Source organism: Pseudorasbora parva, chromosome 18, assembly GCF_024679245.1.
Source record: "Pseudorasbora parva isolate DD20220531a chromosome 18, ASM2467924v1, whole genome shotgun sequence".
Taxonomy (NCBI): Eukaryota; Metazoa; Chordata; class Actinopteri; order Cypriniformes; family Gobionidae; genus Pseudorasbora; species Pseudorasbora parva.
The window spans coordinates 24,977,224-24,992,429 of NC_090189.1; the positions used below are offsets into that span (position 1 = coordinate 24,977,224).

General features: G+C 37.5%; 1 protein-coding gene across 2 annotated transcripts in view; it reads right to left on the reverse strand.

Moving 5' to 3' along the window:
* The window catches only part of rasgrp2 (RAS guanyl releasing protein 2 (calcium and DAG-regulated)), a 31,852-nt gene extending 21,203 nt beyond the window's left edge, over window positions 1–10,649 (reverse strand). For both annotated transcript variants that reach the window (XR_010899029.1, XM_067424096.1), the window contains exons 1-5: window positions 10,520–10,649; window positions 10,097–10,253; window positions 8,458–8,560; window positions 8,123–8,179; window positions 6,143–6,274 (exon numbers count right to left, since the gene is read on the reverse strand). Coding sequence is in view for 1 of the 2 variants with exons in the window: in XM_067424096.1 (XP_067280197.1) it covers window positions 6,143–6,274; window positions 8,123–8,179; window positions 8,458–8,560; window positions 10,097–10,166 (362 nt within the window). In the remaining variant the exon portion in view is untranslated. The remainder of the gene's footprint in view (window positions 1–6,142; window positions 6,275–8,122; window positions 8,180–8,457; window positions 8,561–10,096; window positions 10,254–10,519) is intronic.
* Window positions 10,650–15,206: the final 4,557 nt, after the last annotated feature.

Consider the following 15,206-nt stretch of genomic DNA (forward strand, 5'->3'; position numbering starts at 1 on the left):
AAATGACCTCCCAGTGTAGCACTGGAACTAAATTTTGCAACACAGATTGTTATTGATAAGACTCCACCCATCTCCCAAAAACAAACACACACACAGACACACACACACTCACTCTCTCACAGTCTCTCAAAGTCTCTCTCTCTCACACACACACACACACTCACACTCACACGCACACGCACACACTCACGCACACACACACACACACACACACTGTGACAAGGAATACACAATCTCCATTATTGTATGACTAAACATATTTAGATCTGCCTTAATTGCATTGGAAGATTCCTGAACACACACAGTGGTTATTATATATATATGTATATCTTCATAATTGTGATTGAATATTGAATATTATTGATGATGTTATTATTATATGCATATCATCTATTTAAATATATAAACTGCACTGACTTTTTGCTACATTTCCTTAGGTAATCCAGACCAAGAATACTTAAATTCCGCTGTCACTTTATCACAGTGATAGTGAAGAATTAGGTGATTAAATACCACCCCACCAATTATGACCTTAAAAAAACACTTGAGAGAAGGTGTACCAATCGCACTGCTGACGTGAACCCACATTGTTTTTTATTTTTGTTTTCTTGCATTGTATGTTCTTATGCATTTCTCTATGGCTTTAAGTTCATCAGTGTTCAGTCGTTAAGTGGACATTAAGACTCTTTTCAGGTGTCAACTACGGAGAAGCCTTCCACCCATTGAAATCTACCCAGTGAACCACACCATTGGAGGTGTGAGGATTACACAAGGAGAGTCAGATTATCGGGAAGGTGCAGAAGCAGAAGCTTCCCCATGAAGAAGTGACACGTTAACTGAACATTCACCAAGGTCCGAGACTGACTCTATGAACATGCTGTGCTGAACCACAGGTAGAACACCTGAACACATTCACCCACCAGCTTAAACTCAAGCTACACACACCTGGTAAGACGGTGTCCTGCAGGTGAACAAAGAACCTTCCAAAGGGCTCTGCAGCTGCTAAGACAATTTCGTCATCTCAAGGATTGAACCAACGTCTAACCAACGTCTAACAGTGATCCCATAGGACCACCAGAGTTTGACCCATTGGGATCAAGAGGTGGAACTGTAAGACTGAAAAAACTAGTATATGCCGAAATGTCTGAATGAAGAACAAGGACTCTCTGAGAAAATAAAGGAAATTAGCATCTGAGCTTATTCATAGAGTTAGAGTCTCTGTCCGAGACGACATCACACTGAGTGAATCATCTATGAATGACTCTAATTTACATGCCTTTCCTTTCACATGAAACTTCCCCCAAACTACTGCTCCCACAAACTTGAGATCACCTGAAATGCACCAGAAATCTCTTTGTTACAATGTCAATCCTCACAATGCAGTATTATATGTGTTTGATATCATTTGAAATGTCTCAGTGCGACTGGTACAAATATCTCAACTCCACAGAAGTTAACCAAAAGATAATCAATGTTTTAAGGGTTTAAAGATATCTTTCCTTGGTGTATGGTGGGTGTGGCTTTCAGCCATTTGGCCTTTGCATCAATACAAGTCTTGATCAATGCAAATTCCCATTGTGCACTCGTGTTTACATTTGAAAGAGTTTGTGCATTTGTTTCTGGGTATTTAAGGAAATGTTGCAAACAGCTCAGGGCTTGACACTTTAAACCGGTCAGCCCGTAATGCTGGATGTCTTTTCAAGATAGCCAGCATTATGTAGTTTTCAGAAGTCAGGTATACATTTCATTCTTTACTTCAGACTATTTGATGTTATATATGGATTACCTTTGAATTGACTATGTAATTGGCTTTATACATTTACCTGACTGTTAAATAAATTGTTACACTTTGATGGATTCTGACTTGCTCTGGAATTATTCAGGTTGGGTATAATTTCAACAATGGGTTAAACGGAATAATTAAATGTGTAGTTAAACTATTAAAAATGAATGACCAAATAACCAATTGGCATTCTAACCCAAATTCTAAATTATCATTAAATGGAGTCAGATAACGAGGAATTGGAATAAAATCCCCTTTTCCCCGCTGAAAAGACGAACGCGCAGCGAACTTCACCCGCCGATCGTTAGCCTCCATTGGGACGATTTGGGCGGCCTTACAGTGTGTAAACCCCACTCTCCTGACCTAAAGAGGCATGTTAACGTTTGAGGTCCTGTCCTAAATTGCACACTTGTTATGCACTTTTGGACTTTCTACAATGGCTGCTGGACCATAGGGTGTCTCATTTGTCATTTTAGGATTCAGAAGGGTGCTTGCAATATGGTCAATATGCCTCGATGCGCACTTTTGCTGAGCCCGCACGGGTGACTTCTTACGAAAGTGCCGATTCGTAGGAAGGCCGCAAATGTTTTGGGGGCTATTTGGGACAGGGCCTGACACAGGCGGCTGCGGCCTTTAGCGTCCTTGTTAGCACGCCTTGTTAGACACTTCTCACATCAAAGACCTCGGTCCGAATCCGATCAGTTAACCCAGAAAAATGTGCAGGAGACAAATTTTAAGTTTTATCAAAAGTGCTCCCGCGTATTCTACGCCCATGCATCAAAATTAAGTGTTAACACATATAACGCAGACATTCTACTAAAATGCTTAAGACTGCTAGTTGACATTAAGTTGCAAAGTTACTTATAGTAGAAATTCTAAAGTGGACTATCGAAATAGTGTTACCAAAAAACTTATCTCAAAGTCTATTTGATGGTAATACCACTTCACATAATTATAGCCTATTTTTTTCTAAAGAGATAAAGCCAACATACAAAACTACATATCTAAGGACTTTATATATTTGTGTTTAAATTGCATGTAACTTGCATGTAACTTTTTTCCATCCGCTAGAGGTCGCCTATTCAAAACAAACGCCGAGACTTAACGCAGAATCTTGGGACATGTGGTCTTCACCCAGTGGAAAATAATCGGGATAGGACAGAAATCAAGTTCATGGATGCGATTATTAACTTTACTGTAGTATGAAGCAGAGCAGGATCGAGTGTTGTGGAGCTCAGCAAGGCCGCTGTGAGCGCTTGGTTCCAACACAAGCTTTGCGAGCAATGGGACTTTTATTCTGTCACAGTCGCCGGTAGTGTTGTAGTACTCGAGATCGGTCTTGATCTCGAGACCACTTTTTAAAGGTCTTGGTCTCATCTCGGAATCGAACACATTTTTAATCGGTCTCGTCTCGGTCTCAGACAAAGATGACTCTGGATTTTATCTCAAGGCCGGTCAAGACCACAGCTGAGAGCATATAAAGAGCAGAGAACTCCACCTCGCACGCACTCTCTCTGTCTTAAAAAATAAGCACCTTCTTAGCTCTTTCTCATATTTTACATATTAATCCAAATAAAAAATTCAGAAGACCGAATCCATGTTGAACGTTGCGCATTTGGACAATTGATTTCCTTAAATTACCGCTCAGTGTGAATTGCACTAAAAAAAACCAAATCATACTTTAAATAAACAGGAAACAAAATCCGGTTATGAAGAGTTTTCTGTGTGACAAATCCTCCGCGATGTGGATACACACAGCCAGGAATCACATACACAACAGGTCTGCTAATGTCCGATTCACGACCAAATGACTCATTTGAACCAAATCGTTTTAACAACCGTAATCAGAACTGATCTGTCCAACTCTGAACTGAACTAATCAGTTTAATAATTTACTCAGAACACCTCAGAAATGTGCTAACCCAAATTAGCAAGAGTGGATAATAAGAATTTGTTTTAATTATCCAGTATTTCAGCTTATTTATGTTGAAATTTGTAGTAAAATAAATAGTCTAACATCATTTAGTTCAGACTGGAGTGAGGTGAAAACTGAACAAAGTTGTTTGTTAGCTAGCTGATAATTGTATTAAATTGTATATGGCAGATAATTTGGCTATTTGTTGATTGTTAATGCTGTTTCTAATATACCAAAACAATTATTTGTAAATAATGTAAAAATGAGGAACAAAAGAAACATCAAGATAAGAGCTCATACATAATATGAGATATCAACATAAGATCAGCAAAAATTACTGTTTCGTTGCATTTTTAAAATTTATTTTCAGTGTAACGCACGCGGATAGGGTACTTTTTACTGTGTGTGTGTGTGTGTGTGTGTGTGTGTGTGTGTGTGTGTGTGTGTGTGTGTGTGTGTGTGTGTGTGTGTGTGTGTGTGTGTGTGTGTGTGTGAGTGTGACTAGGTCTGTCAGCCACCACCGAAGACCATTTTTGACCCTGCACATGAGATAATTGTTAAATCAAACTGTAGTTAATCAAAATAAAATGCAAGTACATGTTTTTTTTTTCATTGCTGTTGCACAATAAAGCTGCACAATAACATTTCAGATTGTAAATGATAAATATGTACATATAAAATAATTTGACTAAGCAGCATACTAATGCATATCAGTATGATACATATATCCACCTCCTCTTATTCACATTCATTTAAAACGAGATTACCATTTTTACGCAACTTTGAGTTTTAAAATGGGCGCGAGTGCTTTTCACAAAACAAACGCCCTCTGTCAGTGTCATTTTGGTGTTTTTGTCCACCATAGACCGTAAAAAAAAAATGGACATGTTGTCTTCAATGCCTCCTACTGACGAAAAGTTAAGTGTATTTTGCTTATAAGAAAAAGATTCATTCCCACATAGCCTTTGGATTATTTGATCAAAACTTCTCTCATGGTACACTTACACACCCACACATACGAGAGAAGTGCCAATTATATATACTTATTTCATATTTGATCATAAGTGTGGGGACGTGCACTGGTCTTGGTCTTGACTCGTTCTCGGTTTAGGTGGTCTTGACTGCAACACTAGTCGCCAGCATGACTTTCGCTTTTCCGGTCATGAGTATGAGGAAACGCAGCTCTGTTTATCATATTAGATACATTTGAGTGTGTTGAAAATGTTACAATGGGAGTTCGCTTGGCGGCTGCTGTGACACTTGTTGCGCTCTGCAGTGAGAGTAAAGCGCAGGGTGCGAACTACGGGGGAGCTAGGAGGAGCTCGGCTCCCCTAAATAAGACATGGGCTCCCCTGAAAACGTGATTTCTGAAATTTTGGGGGGTCTCAAAAATATTGACACTGTGTTATTTTGAGGTGCAATTTCAGTTTTCTGTAATGTGATCATCGTGGATTATTATATGTAAAATTGCTAAAAATATATAATTAATCTTCTTGTCATGACCATCAAGGTGTGGTGGCGCTGCGGTGCAAATTCCACTCATGTTTAGTACATGTCAACGCAAAGACTCGTAGAAAAAACAAAAACGAATATCCACTTCTTGATCTTGGATTTCTGGAAGAACAGCAAAGGAAGCTGACCCCAAGCCGCTGTGGTCGATTCTGTGTTAAGGCATGTTATTCCCAATTGTGTGTTGTGGCTGGGTTGATATAGGTCTGCGTGACTATCGATGTCCTAAGACTAACGTTAGTTGAATGGAGGAATTATGGTATTCTTCTGTAGCCTGACGAGTAACTTCAACCGTTGTTCATGTGAACTCAAAGACGGCCGGATGCTTTGTTTATAGACTATTTGTGGGCTTTTTGACTTATCAATTCTTGTTTTTTTCTTCCTTCATTAAAATCAAAGATGTTCTTCAATGATTGTAAATTGTATATTAAGAGTCTCCGCAATGCATTAAGCAATATTGATGCGTGCGTCTGTGTGTGACGGAATATACACGTCCTCTTTTCCTCTTTTGAGGCACGCAAAGGTGGGGCAAAGTGGGCTCCCCCAAAGGCCACGGTATAGTTCGAACACTGGTAAAGCGTTTCTACAAAATAAAACCGGAAACCGAGGGTAACGCAGATATGACACAATTGACAGGCGACTACCTCAGACTTCCCGGTTCATTGGTTAAAATAGCAATTTTCTCACAATTTACAAATAATTGAAAAAATTGGGGATTTTGTTAGTACTCAATTGAACATAATATATAATATTGGCCTAGTGATTTTTAGATATTTTACAGAAATTTGAGTTTTCCATCATCTTTGACATTCTTATTTGTCATTGACCTAAGACACAGCTTTCTGTGATGTTCAGTACACTATCCCTCCACATTCTCCATCCCTCTGTATCAAAGGAGCAGCAGTTTGGGTGAATACTATGCCCCTGTGACTCACATGCTGTCTATGTCGATGAGCAGACTACGCCTCACATCTCCATTCTGCTCCAGTCTCTCTTTCAGACCGCGGATCTGCTCAGCCAGCGCGGGGTTCAGGTCAAACTCAGCTGGGAACTCAGATATCCAGTACCTGACAGAGAAAAAGAGACAGAAGACAGAGAGAACTATGACACAGTGTAGCTGTGCATGAAATAGGTCTGGGCTAGACATCAGTAGGACGAGTATTTTCAGTGAATAGCCTTGCTTCAGCTGTTTTATGTGAATTCACAACACACCTTTGTGATCCAACCCAGCTGCCATATGACAAAGAACATCCACATCTTTACAAGAATTATACACCAGATGGCCAAATAGTATTTTGACCCCACACCCCAGCCACAGATGCATTTGCGCATTTCATTTCCAAACATTTGCATTAACATGCAGTAAGTCCTCCTTAAGGGACTGTTCACTTCACACATTTGTGATGTTTTTCTATGAAAACACACACTAGGCCGATGTGCTCGACCGGTGCACTTGCATATTGTGTCTTTGTCACACATGACAGCTTCTGAAATTGCAGCTTTCAAAATTAAAATAAGTTTGACTTTTAAAAAAAAGGGTTTCGTGACCTTGCATTAATTTCTTTCACTGCTTTGTGCCTCATATTTTTTTTAAAGCAAACACATGTTCTGTGGCCCCTACAACATGTCCCCTAAGGAAACGTGGAAGCTGTTATGGCAGGTTCACGCAGAACACATTTTTGCATTCAAGAATGTGAGATGCAAGACAATGGAATGGAAAAAGAGAATATTTTTCATATTTATTTTAACTTGATGTTAACTTGAACATGTTATAAAGTCAGAATTGTACGAAAAAAAGTTAGAATTGCGAGAAACTTGCAATTGCGATGGAAAAAGTTGTGAGTTTATACCTCATAATTCTGACTTTATAACTCACAATTCTGACTCTGTAACTCGCAACAGAGAATTTATATCACACAATTGTGAGGAAAAATTGATAATTGCTAGAAAACAAGTAACTCACAATTTTGATTTTATTTCTTGCATTTGCGAGTTTATTTTCTGCAATTCTGACTTCTTACAACTGGCAATTGCGTGTTTACCCACAGTTCTGACTTTAGGCCTATAAATCGCAATTGTGAGTTTACAAACCCGCAATTATGAGAGAAAAAAGTAGCAATTATGTTTACTTTTTTATTTTTTTTATTCCATAATGGAAATAACCTCCATACTGCAGACCTGATTTAATGCAATATTGAGCGGGAGGATAGATGTAACACACATTTTAAATAATTACACACACACAGCCTGACGAAACGTATATTTACTAGATGCCATATTAACACTATATAGAGGGGTAAAATTTGCCAAAATTCAGAAAACTTTGGAAGATATCACAGAACATTTCTTTAACCAAAAGTATTTCTTACTCTGTTATTTTGTGTTTATTTAAAATTAGACAAATCGGATGTTATTTACCAGTTGAGATAGTTCTTTAATTCTTTGCTAACTAGCAGAATACCAGGTTTAAATCCAGTTTTCAATTTTATCAGTTCTCAATTTTATATGAAATGAAAAATTATTTTCATGTCTTTTATTGACAATTTTTTTTAGTTTGTCTTGGATAATTGTTGAATTAGTTCAGACACCATTTTAATCAGTCATATTGTCATATTAAACATTTTACTTCTATTCTTTTAATGTAAATAATGAAATAAGTATACATTGTATTAATGAAACAAGACAACATTTGTACCAGATATGTGTGAAATTTTGGGGGAAAAGAAATACTCTGAACCCTAGATTGACACAAACTAAGAAAGTCATAAAGCATTAGGTTGCACTCCACCCGCCCCTAGCTGAAATAGCCAAACCTTGGGTGTCATGCTTTTAGCTGCCATGTGGCGTATGCACAGTTATTAAGCTTTTTGTATTTTTAGTAAAAAACTAGGTGAACAAATGGGTCTTTAACCTACTTGACAAGGTGACAAATCTGAGACTGGCGATTTGCAGAACAATCCTGTTCCTGAGACCTGTAATACTGTCAAGGTAGCTCCATTTCATTACTATTATCGGCTGTGTGGAGAGTGATGGAAACAGTTTGTGATGCTGTCAGCCCTCTCTTTAAATGACAAACCCCACCCATGACCGACTGTACTAAGTGCTAAATGTCTAGCATAAAAGCCAGCCTGTCATCTCGGACTTACATGTCTTTTCTGGTGTTTGACATTAATGCAGTTTTTTTTATTTTATTTTTTAAATGCAGAGTTCTCAGAAAGTATAACATGACAGGTCTTTTGAAGAAGGATACTTGAGCATGAGTTTCTCGGCTAGGTCACTGGATGACAGATACCAGGGATGCATGGTGAGAAACATTCGCACGGGAAACGTCTCCCTCAGAACGCCTTCATTGTCTGTGAGGAAAACAGAAAATCAGACAGCCATTTGCACATTAATTAAAATGAATCCATTAGCCTATGATTTTCATTTAATAGCTTAAACATTTCTGCTCTCATGAAAATTATGCCATTTTTTATGGGGTGGGTGGGGTGGGGGGGGGGGGGGTATAGGCCTACATTAAATGAAACAAACATTTTACACTAAACTCAACCAAAAGGTCCAAAGCTAAAGTTCAGCTAAATAAAAAGGATCTGTCCCATTTATCAATTAAAATGCTAATTATTATGGACCACACTATAAAAAGTGGTAACCTGCAATTGTTACCTTAGATAATAACAACCCATAACAATTTATTTTGATGATATAAAATAATGCATTTAGGTTGATTCAATACTAATTAATAATTTTGACTTGAATAGCAGTTGAAAGTATTGTTCACCTAAAAATTACAATTCTGTCATCATTTACTTACCCTCAGACTTCAAACTTTTAATGAAGTTTCATGAGTATTTATAGCTTTATTTTTCTTTTGAGTTCACCGAACTGACACATTTTAAGTCATCTTAATTGTATAATTGTTTTGAGTTTTGTGAACTTGTTTATTTTAATTTAGACAAACTTATATTTAACTGAAACTGGGCTGGGATTTCTTCTTCCCAACATGCTTTTCCATGTCACTTGAAACTTGGAGAGTAAATACTAAAATTAGGTTTTATGTAAGATTTTGAGTGCAAGATTAATGTTAATTTGGAGATTTCGTTTTTAAAGTTTTGTTATGCATGCTAATGTAGAAGAGTTTCTGTTCTGTTGGGTTTTTGGGGGGATTACCATCATGGAAACGAGTGAATCATAAACTTGGTTATAGCAATTGCTATGATATGCTAATGCTATAAAAGCATTGGGTTACCAATTAGAAAATTAGCAATTACTGAAATAACCAAGTTTCCACTATACGAAATGTTTTAGTAAAATGTAGTAAAAAGTAAAATGTTTAGATTATCTTACTCAAATATTTCAAGTTAAGAGCAATTCAAATGTCTGTTTACAAAATAAAAACCTGCCAGTTCTGCTTACTTAAACGTAGAATTTCTTAATTTAAAATGTTTGATGTAACTGATTACCTCATTTTTTTTTTTTTTTTTTTTTTTTTTTGCCAGCTGATTCTGTTTTACAGTGTAGACAACAACATCCATCAACTGTTTGGTTACCGACGTTCATCAAAATAACTTCTTTTGTGTTCAACAGAAGAAAGAAACTCATTTAGGTTTGAAATGACAAAGTCATTTTTCTTTTTCTTTTTGAATGAACTATCCCTTTAATTTATATTATTTATAGTAGCTGGGGGTCCCTGCTCCTTTTCTCTATCCACCAGAGCGGCCAATTGGCCTGAAACAATTGAAGACCCCAGAGCTAGAGAAATATTGAAGAGGGTGAATGGAATATTGATAAACAGACACAAATACACACAGTTGGACACGACAGTGTTGTTTTCCGACTGGCTGATCAGAGTGTTTACACAAGAGAAGGAAGGAGCAAATATGAACACTGACCAAAGGCTTTGATGCAGGCTTCCACCAGCTCATCCACGCTGGCTGACTGATCCGATGAAACGCTCTCCATTCCTTTCTACTTCAATGTTCTCCACAGCCCCTCCCTTCCCCACCACTTAATTTTCCACTCCTCTCTTTGATCCCTCTCTTTTTCAGTCTGAAAATGAGACAACGCCATGCGCGGCAAAGGAAACAGAATCAATAAAGCAGAGAATGGTTCAGATGTGAGAGGTGTCACTGGTTTTTCTTTTCATCAAAAGCAGACAAATCCTGGTCACACATGGATAATACAACGAACAAGACTCATCCGGAGAAAAACAAGGTGCATAAAAGAAAAAGAAAAAAATCAAGGATCAATAGTAACTGTTCTCAGACAACATAGAAGAACACAGAAGCTTTAAAAATACGTTCAAAGGAACTTACCTGTTGAATATGGCATCAGTGTTGCAACAGTGATCACTGATGGTCTTTGAAAACAGAAGTGCTAATGAACACAATGTTTCAGTACAGCCTCTATACCCATGTACTGAAAACCACAGAGGGCCTCGCTGGGGTTCACTCGGAGTACAACTGCCTGTACGGTTTCCTGTCAGTTGAGAAATGTTCAGCTGTTGCATTTCCTGTTCATGATGTTTCTACTGATTTTTAACATTCACACCAAAAAGGGGTGGAGGAGTGTGAAACACTTGTTTACATTGTAAAACGTTTGGTTAGGGTCTGATTCTCACTATTAACTTATTAGCATGCATACTAGGATATCGGCTGCTTACTATGGGCAGTATTTCAGATACATGTATTTAAAATATGTATTTGAAATACAAAATACTATTTTGTATTTTAAAGCCTTTGGAAAAAATCGCATGTAATTTGTATTTAAATACAATTAAGATGGGGATTTTTGTATTTTCAAAATACTCAGAATACTTTGAGCCAGTCAACCTCTTTATCAGAAGCTGTTTTCATGCATCTACTAGTTCAGACCAGACATGCCCCTTCCCCCAACCCCCCAACATTCATTCACATGAGCCGCAGCTGAATCCAGCCTTGGATCAGCAACTTTACGAAATTGTTGGAATAAGGATGTCCTGGTCAATTCTACTTGTTGATTTAAGTAGCTTGTCAAATGTGTTTGAAGCATTAACATTACTGCATGTTAGGGATGGGTGATATCATATGACAATACATGTCGTAGATTCGTAGCAATGATATAAAATGTGAATCGATGGAACTTTTTCTAAATGGTTTACATATATATACCTATCGGGGTAAGCATATATATCTGTGCAGCTTTTAGTGGGCAGGAATAATTGGAATGTTGGAGTGGAAAAAGATGCGAGGGCGAATGAGTTATTGATGTAATTTGTGTTATTATAACTGCCACAAAAGGAAATTCAAATTCACACTTGCACGTTGGCAGGCAGTTCATTTGCGCGCGCGCTCCGGGAGTGAAATGCTGACAATTAGGCCTACACTTTTGAATTAAAGGTCATTTTAACGTAGCAAGCGGTGGAATCAGCACACAGTTGCCGCTTTCTCTTTAGCTTTGTGCAATTGACGCCTTGCAATTCACATGGCTCTACGGCGCGAACCAGCTTACTGAGGTGCTATGAGGCTTTTATGCTTGACGTGTTCTCCATTGTATAATTCTGTGAAAGGACAGAGGGTGTTTCTCTGTCTAAACCATAGACTGTAAAAAAAATATGGACGACGTGACATCATCCGTTTCCACTTGGCCGAGGTGAAGCTTTCAGACGGCCTGCAAGGCGCTGACATGTTGGGACAGAGTCTGCGCAGTAGCGATTTCAGGACCGGAGCTGCGCAGTAGAGAGCAGGAAGTAGAGCAGGAACTACAGTCGCGATATCAAAACATAGACAGTAAAAGCCCGCCCACACTCTCACAGATGCAGAACAATTAATTATGTTGGTGTGAAATAAACAGTTATGGAAATGTAGAAATTAAAGCTAAAGCTCCAATCTGCTCCCAAAAATCCCGAAAAAAGTCTGTTAGTGCTTCAGTGACAACTTCCCTCAGAGAAGACAACGATCTCTGCTGTCAATCATGACGTCACACCCCCCGTTTTTAAAGCATCAAATAACTAACTAAAACTAGACTTATTTTAAAAACGAACACTTGAAATGAAATCATCGTGATGATAACTGCCTTCAATGACATAAACTAACTTTGGGGGGAAAATAATTGAGGTGTAATTAGATTTTTTAGTTTGCCTCGTGTCCATTAGAAAACACAGAGGGACAGCTATACTGGTACCGGTCACCAGGGGGCTTGGTCTAAATCATCAAAAAGCAGCAATGAGAGGGAGTAGTTTGCCGAATAATTTGTCAAACACTCGTCTCGTGAGAAGTTTGTGAATAAATTGATTTTTTCACATATATACTGATTAGGTTGTGGGTCATTTTGAGGACACATGTGAAAATGTTTTTACACTTAAACCCTAACCAAATAATCAAGTTAAACTCAGTAAACTTAAAATTGTGACTTGTGACATTAGAACAAAACATATTAATATGATAACATATTTATAACACAAAATTGAACAATACTGTTACATATGTTTTTAATTCATTAATTATTTTATTTTAATTAACAATTGTATTAAACACCAACCATTACTTTATTCATTAATTATGCTATGCAGGCTCATTTTTTTAATATAATCATTTTAAAATTGAGATAAGTACAAACATGGTGCCTTATGAAACTGTAACTGGACACATTTCCAAATTGTGATTGTGTTTACCCATCTATACAAATGTTTGTTTATGTGGAGACAAAATAATTAGGTTATGTCATTGTCTGTCTCCATCAGTTTAGTTTAGTGATTGTGCATTTTTGATGACAGCGATGAATGATACATCACACAAAATCTTTAGCTTTTAGTTTTATTGTTCATCAAAGAAATGTTTTATTTTATTTTAGATACACTTTATATGTTCTATATGTATATAGAAACAAATAAACTTTACATCAAATAAATATAAAAGTTACTATACTTAAAGAGCATTGGACTACTTGGGGAATATAAAATGAAAACGAAAGCTTCTATGCAGTTGCACACTTCTAAAAGCTTTTTGGCATTCAGAATAGGCCCAGATAGATTTCAGCCTAATAGGGACACCTGCACTGAATTTCACATGTATTTGGTGTATTTTCAAAATACAAAATACTGTATTTGTATTTAAATACATTTTTCCACACAGTATTTTGTATTTGTATTTTAAATACATTTCCATGTATTTATGCCCATCTCTCCATATTTTACATATACATATACCAATCAGGCATAACATTATGACCAAACAACTGTAACAGGTGTGCTGTGGTATCTGGCACCAATGCAGCAGATCCTTTAAGTCCTTTAAGTTGCAAGGTTGGGCCTCCATGGATCCAGAACATTGCCCAAAGCGTCACACTGCCACCTCAGGCTTGCCGTCCTCCCATATTGCATCCTGGTGTCATGTGTTCCCCAGGTAAGCGACGCACAAGCACCGGGGCATCCAGAAAACGTGATTTATCAGACCAGGTCACCTTCTTCCATTGCTCCGTGGTCCTGATGCTCACATGCCCACTTGGCTGTTGGTGCTTTCGGTGGTGGACAGGGGTCACCATTGGCACCCTAACTTGTCTCCGGCAATGCAGCCCCACACACAACAAACTGTGATGCACTGTGTATTCTTTCTATCAGTACCAGCATTCTTGAGCAATTTGAGCTAGCTTCTCTGTTTGATCGGACCACACGGTACCACGGTGCCTTTGCTCCCCACATGCATGAGCCTTGGCTGCACATGACCGTATCTCTGGTTTACCACTGTTCCTTCCTTGGACCACTTTTGATAGTTCTGGAGATGCTCTGACCCACTTGTCTAGCCATCACAATTAGGGCCTTGTCAAACTCGCTCACATTCTTAGGCATGGCCATTTTTCCTGTTTCTAACACACACTTTGAGGACAAAATGTTGACTTAGTGCCTAATATATCCCACCCACAATATGAGCCGTGATGGTGATAATCAGTGTTATTCACTTCACCTGTCAGTGGTCATAATGTTATGCCTGATCTGTATGTGTATATAATAACAAGAAATATATGCATAATATAATATATTATCTTAAAATATATTATTATACTTTATGAAATTGTTTGTTTGTTGTGTCGTTATTTGTTTAAATGGTAAGTCTGAACATGTACAAAAGCATGTACACAAAATATTCCACATCCACCATCCACAGATCTGAGGGTGTGATTAATTTGAACTTTAACAGTTGTGTTGGCTCCCCTCAGTGGCCACATATTGTCACACATTTAATTTCTCACTCTGGGTATTACTGAAACTTGTATTGACAAAAATGTCAAATGACCTGCTTTATTGAAAATAAAACAAAAAACAAACAAAATTATATTAAATGTCTCAACTAAAAAAATAACATGTAATGTAATGTAATAATGTTAAATCCGGAACCTGATGGAATATAAGGGGAAATTAGTGTTGTTTAATTAGGAATACAATTGGTTATAGGGTATGAAAATAGTTGCATTGAAAAGAGAAAAATACTTCCACTGCTTGTACTGCCTTATATTTATCTTGAATGTAAGTGTACATTTATATCATATTTAGTCTAAATATTTAAATGAAGAGGTTTTCTATTAAGAACTGAATTATTTGTTTTAAGGAAACTGTCTATTAAATGATCAAAATGTTCTAGATTGAGAATTCGTGTGGGGTGCTGCATCCAGATGCTGTGGTGCTCAGCTGTTGTATTGAACTATGTGCGCCGCATGCCGTTCAAATATCATGGCCTTTGAGCTGGGTCATTGCAGCTATTAATGTCTTGGGCTCCAGAGATTTCTGCAAACTCAAGCCAATGTACGAATTGTAGTTCAACTCAAAATACGGGGATTTATAAGTAATTTACACTTATTTTATTGTACATATTAATTTAACAGCTGCGTAAAAAAAGAAATACTATAACCATCCTCTTGTTCAAAAAGCGTGAACTTAAATTGAAAACGTAATTGGCGGATGGCTGCGTGCCGACCCCGCCTGCTAATTAATATTCATGAGAGGAACTTTAAATAAGGATAGCCGTCAAT